This window comes from Sander vitreus, chromosome 14, assembly GCF_031162955.1.
Source record: "Sander vitreus isolate 19-12246 chromosome 14, sanVit1, whole genome shotgun sequence".
Lineage (NCBI taxonomy): Eukaryota > Metazoa > Chordata > Actinopteri > Perciformes > Percidae > Sander > Sander vitreus.
Window position 1 is genome coordinate 30,174,585 of NC_135868.1, and position 17,453 is coordinate 30,192,037.

The following is a 17,453-nucleotide window of genomic DNA, read 5'->3' on the forward strand; positions in this document are numbered from 1 at the left end:
CATCAATGACATCCCTCTCCTCTCTCTCTCGCCAGACACAGGCAGGCAGAGTGAGACACCATGGTTATGGGAATCACCATTGATAGGTCATTTTGTTAAGCCTCTTGTAATGCAAGCCTATGCAAAACTCGACAAAAACGTAATATGTGTGAACGTCATTGTAACATTACAGCCTAAAGGTAGATTCATGGTCACCATGGTGTTCCCAGTGCGTGGTGCGCGAGCCAGAAAATGACGTCACAATGTCTTTCGTGTCCAGTGCGAAGGCTCCGCAACTTGGAACTTGGCGCATGCTGCGTGTTACATTTCAACATGGTCAGCTAGGAAGACTGGCCGAGCAATTTTGCCTGTACAAACATCTGTATAAGTCTTTATGTACAGACCACAAGGAGTCAAATGTGGTAAGAGAGAGCCAACACACGAGGCACATGGAAACGTAAGCCCACCCACAACCTTTGCCTTAACTTAAGGGGCCGTGTTCATTTCACGGAATTCTTCTGTGGGCCCATCACAGAATTTTTGGTGATCATGTTCATTTCATAGTATTCTTCCGTGGGCCCATCACAGAATTTTCGGCGATTCCGTGAAACTGCCACAGATTTTGAGTTAAGGGGCCGTGTTCATTTCATGGAATTCTGTGAGATCAGGTTGGTGTAGGTAAAGGGACGCTGTCGATTGATTTGTAGGCATTTGGTAGAATGTGTAGCTCTTCCTCCTCCATGTTAATCTCTAATGTGATGTGGCTGGACACACATTGGCCTCAGCAGCAGAAGAGATAAGAGAGCACGCCCAAGACAGTCAAACCATACCAAATTATTGGTCACAAATTATTGGTCACATCCAGCCCGGTCTCACGGCAGTTCATGTAAATGTCACGTTATTTTTAATTTATTGATACGTGTTCACGAGGACGTTTTTCTCATTTTTTATGTGATGGCCAGCACGAAAATGTGAAGTAATGTATTTCAATGGGAAGCATATTTCATGGTCACAGCACGAAAATGGTAGGGAGTAGTATAAAAAGCCGAAAATCCGCGTAGGGAGGCTAGTCGGGGTGGTGGATGGGTCCCAGGAGAGCGGGGATCGTTGTCACATCTCCAAAAAATAAAGGCACAGACTCATATTAACATAAATAAATCTGATTTTACTAGTGCTGTCAGTTAAACGTGTTATTAACGGCGTTAACGCAAACCCATTTTAACGGCGTGAATTTTTTTATCGCAAGATTAACGTTCTTTTTGGCCTAGCAAACTTTGTAGTAACTAGTAAACTAGTAACGATAGAAAAACTACAACACCACACCGGATCTAGCTAGACCGGAAACAGAACAACAGGCACGCCGCACACACTTATTTGGGCTTGCGAGTCGGCCAAAGAGTAGTAGGCTAACGTTAGGGATAGAAAATGGATGCCAATAAGATTCTGAATGGAAAGTTTACTTTAAAAAGTGGCCAAATGGTTCCATTGACAAGACCAAAGTGATCTGTGTGTTCTATCGTTGTAAACTGAGCTATCATCGCAGCACGTCCAGTCTGAAATACCACTTGATGGCCAAGCACACAGCTGATGGCCAAGCACACGGCTGATGGCCAAGCACACGGCTGATGGCCAAGCACACAGCTGATGGCCAAGCACACAGCTGATGCCAATTCTCCGCCCCCTCGTCAAAGCCGTTACATTGTGTGAGAGATTATTTGCTCCAAGTGAGAATGTTAGTGTGAAATTGAACACTACAGTATGCCAATGTTGTTTTCAATAAAAAAAACATTTGCACCAAGCAAGCCGATCCACGTTTCCATGTTGATAAGAGCAATAAAATGAGAAAATATAATAAAGAAATCAAGGACATTTAGAATAGATAAAAATGTGTGATTAATTGCGATTAGTTGCTAGTTAACTATGACATTAATGCGATTAATCGCAATTAAATATTTTAATTGTTTGACAGCACTAGATTTTACCAATGCAAAGATGTAAGAAACGATGCATCGCGAGTCCATCTATCGGGTGCACACTTTTTTAATCGGTGCACTCGCATCGTGCACTATCATGTTTATGCACCTATGCAAATCATGAATCTTCCCATCCCTAGTCAACACAAACCAATAAAGCAACAATAAGGACAATCAGACACCCAGCTAGGAGGGACTGTACAAAAGCACAATGCACACTGAACATGTTGAGTTTGGTCATCTTTGAGATCCTTTTCGAGTCCATTCACTTCTTTGGTCCAGTACATATCTTACTCTGGACAGTCTGCCATACAGTACATTGTGGTGGATATTCATGGTTCCCAGAGGATGATACCTATGTGTTGTACAGTTTTACACTATATCAAAATTGAATAATATAGTATGTTATACATTTTCCATAAAGGTAAGGCAAAAGAATGCATGACTTTCAGTCAGCGTTGGTTTATTTCAAACAGAGGGAACATCATTATACACACATCACATGAAGTTGCTAGGCTACTGGAAAACAGCATTGACTAAAAGGAGCAAAACCTACATAGTGACTCCAAACATATTTATTAAAACAGATATATATACAGTTTGATCCTAGTTGGCTCTTTGTTAGTTAAAAAATTGCAAAAGGTTGTCATTTATGATGGGGTTTAGGTGTCCTATAATCTTCCACATCAGCTGCTACAGTATGACATAAGCAGGTAAGATGCATTCCAGGAACAGGCTGAATTACTACCTCCCAGAGAGTTACAAAATAATGCTTCACTTTTGGGTAAATGAAAGATTTTCAGTGTAGTTTAAAGTCAAATCAAAAGAGGCCTTGTAGTAAAGCAGGAAGGAAGAGTTTCAGAAAAAGCACCTTCCTTTTCTCCCGTTCCACATGGTGTTCAAAATCATTCTGCTAAACTCACAGATCTGAGAAGCTGAAGTGATATGAGTTCGCCCTGAGCTCAGCAAGCAGTTGAAGCGATCAAAGGGACAATTTTCTTTTCACCATTACATACATCAGACAAGTCAAACTGCTGTCTGAACCTCTGTTGATGGAAATGTAACAGACGGAGGCTAACATCTCCTCTATTCAATTCTGCCACATTCGGGGGAGATTGCATTCATGCAGTCAGAGGTAATGGGGAAGAAAGGCAAACTAAATCCAAGCTGACTGTGTGAATCTAATTTACCAATAAGTCTGATTCAACAGGGTTCCATAAAAGGAAGTCTACACCTCTTTAGCTGAGTGCCTTTCAGAAGATAAAAGAAGAGCAAGGAAGAAAGAAAGATGAAGATGAGGTCACCTTGAAGAGGTTTTTTTTCTTTATGGCTGGAACTGAAACTACTTACCTGGATGTATTCACCAGTGATTTAATCCAGATAATAAAGAGTGCCCCAAGGAAAAGAGGGATAGATGAAAATAGGTATAAGATGGAGTCATGCATATCTGAATGTAGGATATATTCTCGTTCATTCACAAAAGACATAAAGTATACATAAGCAGCACAATGTCCTTTATGTGGTACCACAGCAACTGTGTCAAATCCAAAGTTTGGGAAATGGATTACAAATCATTCATGCTACGACTCTGCAGCTTTAACAAAACGTTAGCCTAACTGAGCTAATTAGGCTATTTCATATACACTGCCACCTGTTAGAAACCAGCATAGCCTTGAAAGGTTACAGTAGTTTTTTTCTGAACTACTTTGCCTTTACCTACATTATGTTTTGCATTCCCCTCGCAATTCGTTTTTTATTCATATTATTATTCACTTTGTGTGTGTGTGTGTGTGTGTGTGTGTGTGTGTGTGTGTGTGTGTGTGTGTGTGTGTGTTTGGTGTGGCTCTGCCTAGGGATGTTAATGATTACCGTTTAACCGTTAACCGACAATAACAATTTTGACTGATTAATTAGTTAAAAACAATTTCATTAATACAAAAATGTAAAAAAAAAAAAAAAAAAGTAAGTAAGGGACGCCGTTGTCAGTTAACAGTGAATTTTCGGTTAATGAGGGTCGGATATCCGTTGAAAATACAAAAAATCTAAATTATGGGTCATGCAGAAGTTCTACACTGCCCACAATCTTAAGCGTAACAGCGACACCTCTGGGTGGTGGAGCTCATTGTTACCATGGAAATGTTAACCGCACCTGCAAATGGCTAGTGAGCTGCTACCACTGAAGTCTCGATCGACATGATCATTTATGTACACAGTCTTGTACCTTTGCCTTTCTTGCCATTTTCTAATTATTTTTTTGCGCTTTATCAAATGTTTTATAGTTACAATTCATCTCGTAGCTGCTTGGTTTAGTTCCAGGCCTAAAACTCTTTCAGAAACGTCAGTGGATATATTAAACGGGGAAAATTCCAGAACCAGAGCAGTTCAAACCAGGCTGTGGTCCCAGCCAGTGTCAGAGATTGGGCTTGGCCTGATCATAGGGAATGAAAAACATGAAATGCAAATTTTATTGACGAGAAACACAAATCCCACCCCAACCTCTGTAGATTACATAGTTTAAAAGCAGTTCAACTATTAGAAGTTTTTTCTTGTAAAGTTTAGACTCATGAATATAAACAGCACCACACTTTCCAGCATACTATATGTGCATAACGCTACCGTATCTGTAAAATATTAAAAAAGTAGAAAATGTGTCACTTTGAACATGTGAATTATGAGAGTCCACTTGTACTAAAATGTCCTCCTTTCTCCCATAATTAAATGTCTAGAGTTGAGCTGCAGCTACCATATTGTCGCCTGTAGCTGTAACATTCAGCTATGTCTTCCTCACCGATAAGAACACCAGTGGATGAACTCCAGCAAACAGCTTGTTCTATGTGTCTGCCATGCTTCACCACAGACCGTGGATCTGAATGTTAGAAAAATGACAACTATAATAAAGGTCTCAGCAGTGTTCATATGTCCTACTGCTTCATGATAAATTATCTTTCAAGGGCAGCTTTACTTTGATTTTTCAGGAGGAAACGACTAAATTAAGACGGATAATTAATGTAAAGAGCAAGTCAGTTTGGAATGAGGAAGATGGTAATCACTGCCACCGCAACAACATGGAGCACTGCAGCCTGTGAATGCGGGCCTTGATTATGAGTATAACATGGAATCTGTATGTACAACCCCTCTCTCACTCTCTTGCTCTCGCTCTCTCTCTCTCTCTCTCTCTCTCTCTCTCTCTCTCTCTCTCTCTCTCTCTCTCTCTCCCCCCAGAGCCCTCATTAGCAGCTACTGTGTTATGGTTAAGGAATCTACTCATAATTGCCATATTCCCAAACACACTCACACTCACACTCACACTCTCTCACACACGCACACACACACACACACACACACACACACACACACACACACACACACACACACACACACACACACACACACACACACACACACACACACACACACACACACACACACACACACACACACACACACACACACACACACACACACACACACACACACACACACACACACACACACACACATACACACACACACACACACACACACACACACACATATGTATGTACACAAATAATTTTGAAAAAGGAAAAAGGGATATATGAAGACAATATTTAGGTCATAATTGATTCACTAATAAAAAGGGAGTTCCTATATACTTCAGTTCTCTGACTAATGGAATGATATGAAAACAAAGCTGTACACATCTCACTCATCTATAGCTGCTGTGTGTTGTACCAGCTTATATCATCTTTATTGTTTTCTTTTTAGCTTGATTTTTTTGTTTTCAATCGTTTTTATTTATTCATCAGTTCTCATAGACTGCCTTAGAGTATATGTGAGAGTGGTGGAATGTTGGGCTGAAGCATCTCTTTGATTTAGGCCAATTTGATTAACAAAAATAAACAGAAATCAAAGACAAAAATGTTTTCCCATAATCCCAGTTTTTTTATGTTCCTACCCGAAGTAACTTTTCAATGACATATTATTCCTTTCACTGCTATAAGTAGAAACTCTGGAAGTTTGATTTAATTTGATTTAACTTTTAATTGGACCCTGTGGCACTTGGTATATAATGCACCATTAAGGCTGGTAGATACTGCACACTGCATTTGCTGTTCTCAAACTTACAAATGATTTATTGTTATGTAAATGACACACCCGATCATTATGAAAATGTTTCTGTAATCTGGTTTCTGTTATATATCCTCTCCCCATTATCACACACGACAATTCAGTTTAGGCCAAGTTTATTTGTATAGCCAGCCCAGGGGTTTTCAACACTGTTACTCCTGGTTTGCTTGCTTTTTGTGTTTGCTTATTGTTTTGTGCAAGTATGTTTTGGTTTGCTGTGCTTTATTTATTCCTGATTTGTCATCTGTTTTGCATGTGAATTTATTTTCTGTGCTTTAATTATTGATTCAATTTATGTTTGCATGGTTTGTTTTGTTTTCTTGCTTTGGGCCAGGCATGCTTTTATTTTGTAGTGTTTTGATTTGTGCTGTGTGCCGTTACTTCACCTTCCTTTACCCCTGTGCTTAATTAGCATTGATGTGACTCACCTGTGGAGCAGTGAACAGGCCATGTTTTAAGAGCTGAGCAAGCGGAGAAACACGCCGAAAAGGAGAAACATGCTGGGAAGGAGATGACGAGAAGGAGATGGAGAAGGAGAAGGAGAAGGAGAAGGAGAAGGAGAAGGAGACGGAGAAGGAGACGGAGAAGAAGAAGGAGACGAGAAGGAGAAGGAGACGGAGAAGGAGACAGAGAAGGAGAAGGAGAAGGAGAAGGAGAAGGAGAAGGAGACGGAGAAGGAGAAGGAGAAGAAGACGGAGAAGGAGAAGGAGACGGAGAAGGAGAAGGAGATGGAGACGGAGACGGAGAAGAAGAAGGAGACGAGAAGGAGAAGGAGACGGAGAAGGAGACAGAGAAGGAGAAGGAGACGGAGACGGAGAAGGAGAAGGAGAAGGAGAAGAAGACGGAGAAGGAGAAGGAGACGGAGACGGAGAAGGAGAAGGAGAAGGAGATGGAGACGGAGACGGAGAAGGAGAAGGAGACGGAGAAGGAAACGGAGAAGGAGACGAGAAGGAAAAGGAGATGGAGAAGAAGAAAGAGAAGGAGAAGGAGGAGACGGAGAAGGAGACGGAGAAGGAAAAGAAGACGGAGAAGAAGAAGGAGAAGGAGAAGGAGGAGACGGAGAAGGAGAAGGAGAAGGAGACGGAGACGGAGAAGGAGATGGAGAAGGAGACGGAGAAGGAGAAGGAGGAGACGGAGAAGGAGACGGAGAAGGAGAAGGAGACGGAGAAGGAGACGGAGAAGGAGAAGCAGACGGAGAAGGAGAAGGAGACGGAGAAGGAAAAGGAGAAGGAGAAGCAGACGGAGAAGGAGAAGGAGACGGAGAAGGAAAAGGAGAAGGAGAAGCAGACGGAGAAGGAGAAGGAGACGGAGAAGGAAAAGGAGAAGGAGAAGCAGACGGAGAAGGAGAAGGAGAAGGAGAAATTGCAAAGCATACAAGAATTTTACTCAGTAACAGTAGTACAGATTTGTTTTCTGCCACCACCACCTAACTCTAGATTTCTAGAGGGAAGCTTTGTTGTTGTTTAACTTCTTCCCATGTAAAGAAACTGGATGCTTGTGTGACTTTCAAAGTAGTTTCGCCAACACTGTCAGTAGGTGTGCATGGCTTCAAAAGACAAGTAAAGGAATCTGCCTTTGTGACACAGAGGCAAAGAGCAACATGTGCAAAAAACGCTGCTCTTTTTAATGCTAAACAGTGTTACTGATGTGATGCTACTGTCTAGAAAGGAAAGAATGTATTGAACTGCCTGAGGTATGAACAAGATAGCAGGTAGGTGTGTGTGTGTGTGTGTGTGTGTGTGCGTGTGTGCATGAGTGAGAGTGCTTAAGGCAGTGCCAGCTCTCATGGTGCCTCACATTCTCTTCCAGCACAGTTTTGGCCATTCGCCTGTTTTCGAACCCAGGTGAGAGAAGCTACACACACACACACGCACACACACACACACACACACACACACACACACACACACACACACTCAGGAACACAATGAAATTGCTTAGAATAGCACACACAATAGAGGGATATCTCCCTACAACATATACAGCAATTACAATGTTAGGTAGTGAGCCAAGGCTAGAGGGCCCAAAGTGGTGGTTCAAAGAGAGGCCAAGTGACTGCAGCAATCAGAGCTGAGTAAACTGACCCATGACACATTGAACATAATCTCCAAACAATGCAGAAACAGCAACAGTTATCTGGCAATTAGCTAATGGGTTCAACAGACAGAGCCTCTTCATGAATGCTGGGACATTTACTGTTGTAATGCATTTCCTGCTTAGTTTCATAAAAATTCTGATCAAACTGCTATTGTTGTTGCTTTTTAGTGGGACTTATAATACTGAAGAAAGAATTGCCAATATGGACTGGACAGAAAACAAAACATCAAAAATTACATTATAGGGCTGCAACTAACCAATATTTTTAGATTTCCTTTTATATTATTTATCAGTAAATTTTGTCAATGGGATACTGCTGCTGCTAAGTTGTGCCAAGTTCCATGCTTGATCAAAACTGAGGTATCTCCATGACAACTGAGCAAACTCCAGCTGGGAACTTAAGTATAGATTTTTTTTGTCGATGTCCTGTTTCCAAAGTGATGCATTGCCATTTTCACTCAACTTAACCATGTAGTTTTAGTCAACAGAATCCCAATTCATATTTTTGTCTAAAATGTCCCAAAGAAATTAAAAAGTCTCAATTTCCGACCACAAGACAATGGGCCTCATTCACCAAACCTTCTTAATAACAAATTTGTTCTTAAACCCCACTAAAATAAGTAGTTATACCGTTTCCGTCTGTTCTAATTTAAAATGTAATAATTTTGTAACTAATTATTTTCATTATTTTACACATGAATGAATGTCTGTTTGTTTTAATAAATACACACTACACTTACACTTCTGCTCATTTGTAAAGCACCTTACTGTATATTGCCATTGTGTATGAATTGTGCCAGGCCTATATCTGCGCCCTTCTCCAGATACAGCGTTCACTTCATGAGTAATTGCTGACGCTACTAAATATGATGTCTCGTTTTTCGCTAACTTCTTGCAGCAGTACCTCCACTTCAAGTTTTTCTTTCTTTTGGAGTCGAGGCCTCCACAGTCTTTACCACGTCTTTTGGACATTTCACACGGCCCTGCCATCTCATGCCCTTTTATGAGAATTAACGGGGCGTTTACTTATGCTAAATAGAAGCAACGGGCACACGCTTTCAATTTACGAAGACATTAGGATTCATCATTCTAAGAACACACCTGCAAACAATTCTGCTGTTGAAGAACACATCATGAATCAGATGTGGACTTTTCTTAGGAACTTTCTTAAGATAGAATTTAAGAAAAAACTTTTTGGTGAATGAGGCCCAATGTCATCAGATGTTTTGTTTTGTCCAACCAACAGTCTAAAATTCAAAGTGTTCAATTTACGAATGACATCAAAGGGAGAAAAGCAGCCAATCCTCACATTGAGAGGAAACTCAAGCCAGAGACTAAAAACCTCCAAAGAAAAGTGCCCAGGAAGCATCCTGATCAGATGCCTGAACCACTCTGATTGACTCCTTTCAAAAAGGAGCAGTGGCTCTACGCTGAGCTCCTTACCCTATTTTCTAAGTGTGAGTCCAGCCACCTTATGGAAAAAACTCAGTTTTCGGCTATTTGTATGGACGATCTGATTCTTTCGGTCACTACCCAAAGCTCATGACCGTACATGAGGGTTAGAACGAGGATCAACTTGTAAATCGGAAGCTCTGCCTTCCTGCTCAGCTCCCACTTCACCACAACGGTCCTGTTCAATGCCTGCATTTCTGCCGGCACCACACCAGTCAATCAGTAATACCCACACTGTTAGGGGCAACACACACCATCAATGCATGATGCTAGTCACACACCCACACTGGTTGTTTTCTATGTGAGTCTGCACACCAGGTTTTACCTAATGTGCATCATCACAAGTTGATGTGCATCAACACATGTATGCTGCTGTCCAATTTCCCAACATCTGGATGTATCAACGCTTTAGAAAAGCATGTGCTATGGGCATCAATTGATGCACTATGGGCCAGTTTACTATTTTGCGCAAATGTGCATTTGTCTTGATTTTGTTTGAGGGTGCAAAAACACCACGGTAATTCTAAAAGCTGCTTCATTGTAAAGTCATGTGTCTACTCACCATCACTGTTGACACACTGTACTTGTGGGATCTGGGTCCCTGGTCCACATTCCCTCTCATTATCAGGGATGCACTCCTCCAGTTTAACCACCAGCCAGTCGTAGCAGCTGGGGTCTTCACATGGTATTGCTTCCACCAGGTGGGGGCAGTTGCCCGTCCCTCCTGTTGGCTCATTGGCGATCTTCCTCTTCCTCAGTTTGAAGCCTGTTGGGAACAACAGGAAGCTAATGAAGTAAATGAACACAAACCAGCCCCACGCTAATCAGCCACATTCCACCCGTCTGTGATCTGCTAAGCAAAAACTTGCTGCAATTTGACAAAATATAATTTGGAACCAAAAGCACATTAACTTCGCTCCGTGGTCACAGTGTGCCTTTGATGATAACTGTAATATTGCATTTAATGTGACAGTCCATTAAGCCTGACGTTGACAGAGATTCCAAGACAAACTTCACATAATTAATGTTTTTATTCTCCTCTCATTACAGTAATTAATTCAGCTGGGGTTTGTTCTCATGTGTGTCGTTTCCTCTGCCCAAGGGCATGGGATTCCATGACCCAGGTCCTATGAAGGGGGAATGTTAACTTCAGCCCAGCCAAGGTCACCCACCCCCTAATCCACACTCCTGCTCCAGCCTGATAAGGCAGCAGAGTCCTGGAGTGCCTGCAGGCCTCAGGTGGAGACAGCAGGATCCTTTTCCTTTTTATCTGTGTCTCTCGTTTCCCCTCAAAAAACAGTATTTAATCAGACAGGTCGGCAGAACATGTACCGCTATGTGTCTAGACCCTTTGATGGAGGTTTTCTCTAGGAGGGGGGGGGTAATAAGGGAGATGAGGCTTGGGGTTCAGGGAATTCTATCAGACATCACTCACTTGCTATCTGCAGGGTATATTATGAATGGCATGGCTGCAAGATAGCAACACATCACAGGCAGTTGTCAGAGCTAGAGGCTTACTGACCTGTTGTGTACAGGATATCAGCTCATGATACCAAGGCTGTGCAGTAATTCTCAAGAAGAGGCAACGGACGAAATACTTTGCAAAAAAAAGAGTACTGTCAATTGTTTTTAAATAACACCACAATTTCAAATTGTGAAATCGCAAAAGCCATGATACATCATTAACAGTGTCAAAATAGTTATTCACTGGCTAATTGTGTGTACAGAACTGTGATCTCCAATTGGACTGGGATCTAACACAATTTATTCAGCTTTGCATTAATGTGCAAATGATCCAGTCCACGAACCTGTCCACGTCAGCGTTATAGCTGGTGATGTTGGAATTGCTTGAATGTAAACTGAAGATAGCAGTGTCATCTGATAATTTCACTACAAATTAATTAGGTTGGAAGCTGACCATAGGTGTAGATTTCAGGAGGGATGCAGGGGATATGCCCCCCCCAATATTTAGAAGAGGTAGATTTGTCCCCCTCAAAACATATGAAAGACGACCCACTCCCCAAAAGAGGTACAAAATTACTGTTCAGGGGGCTCAAAATATGTACGGAAAGCAAGTGTTGTGTCTACTTGTGCTACATCGGGGGGGTTAACGAACGCAACAGGAGCGTGAAAAAAAGATGTGATTCCCTGTCTTTTATGTAGCTTTAAACTTTGGAGCTCATAGCTTTAACTAGGTCTCATTCTCTAACAGATTTGTTGTTGAGATGTAAGTAAGTAAGTAAGTAAGTAAACTTTATTTATATAGCACAGGACTAGGTGGAGGGATTATATCTCTAACCTGGCCTGGGAACGCCTCGGGATCCCCCAGTCGGAGCTGGTTAATGTGGCCCGGGAAAGGGAAGTTTGGGGTCCCCTGCTGGAGCTGCTACCCCCGCGACCCGACCCCGGATAAGCGGATGAAGATGGATGGATGGACATTTCACAGACAAGAGGGGTCACAAAGTGCTTTACAGTGAAACGAAAAAACAAGCTATATGGCTAATTAAATGCTTGTCTAAAAAGATGAGTGTTCAGGTGTTTTCTAAAGGTTTCCACAGAATCCAAAGCTCTCAAGGCTAAAGGGAGAGAGTTCCAGAGCCAGAGCCCTGGGGCCACCACAGAAAATGCACAATCACCTCTTGTTTTAAAACGTGTTCTGGGAACAGTTAAAAGTTCTTGGCTTGAAGACCTCAGAGAGCGACCAGGAGTGTGTGCGTGCAGTAGTTCCTGGATGTACAAGGGAGCTTCACCATGTAAGGCTCTATAGGTAATGGTTAAAATGTTAAAATGCACTCTAAAACCAATCGGTAGCCAATGGAGAGCCTTAAGCACAGCAGTAATGTGCGACCTCCTGCTGGTCTTAGATAAAAGTCTTGCTGCTGCATTCTGTACGACTTGCAGTTTGTCCAAGGAAGATTTGTTTAAGCAAGTGTACAGTACATTGCAATAATCCAAACACATAGATTGGTCAAAAATGACACCCAGATTCCGTACAGCATTACAGTCAGAGAATGATAGAGTCCCAATCTAATACCACATAATCAAAAAAACATTCACCTTCAACTGAATAAATGTTTTATGCGAGATATGTGGGTAAATCGTGTAAAAAGTGAAACTAAAATCAATAAAAAGAAGTCTAGCATACATTAAGTCTGATAATTAGGCCTGCTATGACATATGTATGTATGTATGTTATGTTGGCTTGCTTAATGTCAAGTTGTCTAACAAAGACATTGACAGGTTATATTTTCATGGTTAATGTCAAGTTGTCATAAAGCCCAGTTCAGACCAAAGTGACCAAGACGAGTTGAAACTTTTAACTACTTGCAACAGTCTGCAACATTCTAAAACCTGACCAGCAACCTGGATATATCAATTGTTGCGTCTAAATGAATGTGGATAACGTTAGTGATAGTGAGATGCTTGCTACAGTTGCATTTTTAGTGATAAATTGGCGAAAATGTTTCGTTTATGTGATTGAATGTTTTGTTCTAACGCTGTTGAGCCGCCGTCTAACACTCTGAATGTTAGATTCTAGTCTAACATTTCGACCAAGTGACAGTTTGTAACATAGACATAAAATGAATTATGGATCATTTTATCTCTACAGTCTAATAGCTGACTTTAAAAGCTGACTTCTCTATTGGCTGTTGAAACAGATGCAGCCCTCTCATTCTAAAACAAGCCTCTGGAGACTTGACAAGCTAAGGCTACATTTACATTGCTCCGTTTTGGTTTAAAAATGTATATATTTTTCTATGTTTACACCTCGCATTCACGCTGCTCCGGCGTTTACGAGCCCCTAAACCGGAGAAATTTAAAAACACTTCTGACTTCTGTTTTGGTTTGGAATCTGCGGGGTTGTCTTGCTGTCTCAACAGCTGCAAACGGAGACCTTTGGCAACAGCGACACTGACGCCAATGTTTCACCGCCTGATCAGTCATGATGTCTCCTTCTCTGAGACTAAGCTACTAACTACCAGCAACGGCGCACGCATGTACACCCAGCTTACGAGAATATTCATGCTGTTTGGGCGTGTTAGTTTAGAGGGAGATTAGTTCTTCTACTGGAGCTGAAAACACTAGTGTACACGGCGATCGCTTTTGGCTCAAAACTCCGCTTAAAAACCAAAACGTAGCAATGTAAATGTAGCCTAAGTCGCAGGTGACGCCATCAGCTTGCTTGAGTCAAGCTGATAAGATCAAACAATGCACATTTTGCATAAAAGTGTCATCATTTACTCAGTGACACTTATAGACTCAATTGACTTAATAACTCCTTCATGCTTATGACCTGTGTTATGTCATGGTTATGAGAGTGTGATGTCAGTCTTAATAAAGTGTTACCATTTGTGCACCTTTGAGCCTATCATATTATTGTTACCCAATCTAAAGCTTGACCAGATACAGCATAGAATGTGTATTATTAGGGGTCATCAAAACTGAAGTGGGCACTTAACTGTTAGCAATAAATATAACAGCACATTCAATGTCATGATTACAGTTATTATAATTTATTTATTACTTAAAAACTATTGAGTAATGCCAAATATATCATCCATATGTGATGTCTTACACAAAGAGAATCAATACAAGAGTTTTGACTTTATCTAATTCTTTTCATGGAGAAAAGAAAAGTTGATGAGTGTGTGACATGTGTTTATGCTTGAAACAAACTTATTTTATTGTAATACAATGTGGATGATACCTGCCTAGAGTTAAACATGAATGTTATGTAAATCTCAGTTGCAATACTGGTGGGAGAAATCACAATTAGCCCAAACTGTTGGTTAAATACTAGAAAGGAGTGCATTCCTCTGCATACAGTGGATCATACAGTACAAACTAACATTCTGCAAACTGATGTGTTATAATCACAACCAACTGATTCCCATCTGATTCCATCTCAGGTGGATAAAGAGATTTGAAGCCAGGAGGACCCATTTTTAGTCCATATCTTTCTGGATAATGAGAACCAGGGTACACACACTTGAGGATGTGTGTGTATGTGTGTGTGTGTGTGTGTGTGTGTGTGTGTGTGTGTGTGTGTGTGTGTGTGTGTGTGTGCGTGCATGTATGCGTGCGCGACTGAGTGCGTGCATGTTTGGGTGTGGGTGTGTGTGTGTGTTCAGGCTCACATTATTTCCATTATGTACAGCAGACGACAGCAAGAACAGAAGTAGAGTAGTGAGAAAATGAGGAAGCGGATCCATCATTAAGATGCATGAATGAGAATATCAAGCGCGTCCTTTTCATTTGAGGCGCTTCATTAAGGCAGAGTCAACATGCATTAGTCATGGCAGACGCCGCTGTTCCAGGGATAATTAAGGGCTGAAGCAGCAACCACGTCAACCCCACTCATGGACTAGCACAACCTGCTACAACAGCCTACAAATAGGCAGAGAAGATGACCATTTTGGCTCCCACTCCAACCTTTTGCCCTCCTCTGCTGCTGTCACAAGGCCAGGATTTTGACTTTGTTACCAATAAAAGTTTGATATTTAATGATTAATACTAACATTGTACAATAGAAGATACATCCAGAAACACATAAGGTGAAATCGCAGAGTGAGGTATGTTTAGTTGCATTTGTACATAATAAGACCTGCATGTACAAATGTGGGATGTACTGTACATATAAGCAATATTCAGTATATAGTACGTTCAGCAACTGACAGCAAATTCCCCTAAAAAAATCAGGAGGATTGGAACATCATCAGTATTGTTCAGGTACCAAAAGTCAGTTCAACAGGAGAGACATAAGGTAGGAAATTCCACGAACTTATTTATCACATGATTAACTTGACATAGTGCCATACACTAAAGAATGGGTCGGCAACCGTTTTAATGTGAAGTGCCATTTTAAAATGTTCTTGTTAATCAGTGTGCCATCAGCATTAAGCCTGCCATCATCTACTGAGCCCGCTCCTTTAGGGTTACTACAACTACTACCACTACTTTCCTTCGCGCCACCTTCTGTGAAGAAGGCAACGGGTACTAGCCAATCAGAGGCAGAGTAGGGCGGGTTTTTGCGGAATGCAGATGGGGAAAAAGTCAATCAAACTACCGTAAATAACAGGTTTTGTTCCTGCCAATGGCCGTCAAAGTGGTCATTTGGCGTGCAGATCCAAAAAAAACCCAAAAAAACCCTCTCTTGCACACTTATTGCTAGTGTGCCATTGGTTGAGCTACTATGTGCCAATGGTGGCCCACACTGAAACACACCAGGTGAGGTAAAACACCTCCTAGACAAACACAGATAAAATTGATCAAATTTAAGATAGGAAAAGCCTTCAGTCACATCGTTATGTCGACACAAAGCCAGTGGTAGCCAGTCATTATGCAATTTTTATCCGTTAGTCCATTTTTATTGTTTGCTTATTTGTTATTTTCTGGATTCAAGTGAGCATGCTTGCACTAAAGAAGGGATGGTGAAACTGAGGCTACATTTACACTACTGCATTTTAATTTTTAAGCGGCATTTTGAGATAAAAACTCACAAGAGTTTTAGCGGCCCTCATCTGCATTTTTTGGCAGAGAGGAATCCATCTTATTGGCTAGCTTAAGCGAATTGGTGCACAACAAGAAAAGCGCTAGTGAAGAAAGCAAGCAAACGACTGAAGTCAACAGGGGACAGAAGGCTCATCTCATTTTGAATCTTAATCTAATCTGATTAATCCGATACACATAGGGCTATCAAAACTGGCCAAACATGACGTTCGATTGTCCCTTCTAAAAAAACACAGAGGTTCTAACTATTGGAATATCTATTTTTTTGAACATTATGTCCATATGGGCAAACATACACTGAGATACCTAACTATTTATTTCAACATAAGCATGTATTTTGAAACTATGTTTACTACACATTGTAAACTGTAAAACTTCATCTAAACACTGGAGACCTCTCTTCCTCTCTCCCTCTGCACCGTGGTTGGTGCTGAGCCCCCTAGAAAGCAGGCTAGCTAAAGTAAAACTGTAAAACTAAAAACTATAGTATACTGTAGTCTTTTTGGTGCAATGTGCAACTTTTTGGCCAACACCCAGGCGACGTGAAGGCGAGCCAGGCCAGAGTTGGGCTTCATCGCCACTACTTCTTTCCCGTCTTATGCGTGGTGTGTCAGGGCCAGTGTTGGGAGTAACGCGCTACAAAAGTAACAGTACAGTAATGTATTCCTTTTTGCTATAACGCAGTAACAAAACGCATTACTAACAACAATTCTGTAATATTATACCCGTTACAATCTCAGTAACGCAAGATAAAACACACTGTAACTCGAAATTAAGTGTTTTTTTCTTTTTTTAAGATTTCACTGCGAAACATTTCGGCAGAAAAAAAAGTCAGCGAGTAAAAGAGTTACTTTTCCTCTTGCTGGGATTGGACGGTTGAGATGACTACAGAGACTGATTCTACATTTGTGAGATGGTAATACGTAGACCTAGATGGATATATTACACTGTCAGAGCTGGTCAGAGCCAGAACTAGAGACGGTACAGACAACATCTCCCAACAGGTAATGGCCGTCAGCGCGGACAGCCGTGTGTCTGAACAACTGGCAGATACAAACATGTCTGCAATTATTGTCTGGCTTGCTAAACGTAAGTATTAGCATTACATTTATTAGCGGTCAATACAATAAGGTAGATACTTTAATTGAGTAGGCTATTTTTATTTTTTCTCCTACTTTATACTTCTCCTACAATTCTGAGTCAAGTAGGCCTATAATTGTAGCCTACCTTTTACTTCACTATTTATTGTTTAGCTGCCTTTGCAGATTCAGATTAATAATACTAAATATTATGAATAAATAAATGATTAAAGTGGATAGAGAGACTGTTGAT

General features: G+C 41.1%; 1 protein-coding gene across 1 annotated transcript in view; it reads right to left on the reverse strand.

The window, feature by feature from the left end:
* thsd7aa (thrombospondin, type I, domain containing 7Aa) overlaps positions 1-17,453 on the reverse strand; it is a 192,683-nt gene that overhangs the window by 76,575 nt on the left and 98,655 nt on the right. Inside the window, exon 7 of the mRNA XM_078267643.1 lies at positions 10,174-10,377. Coding sequence (XP_078123769.1) covers positions 10,174-10,377 — 204 coding nt within the window. The remainder of the gene's footprint in view (positions 1-10,173; positions 10,378-17,453) is intronic.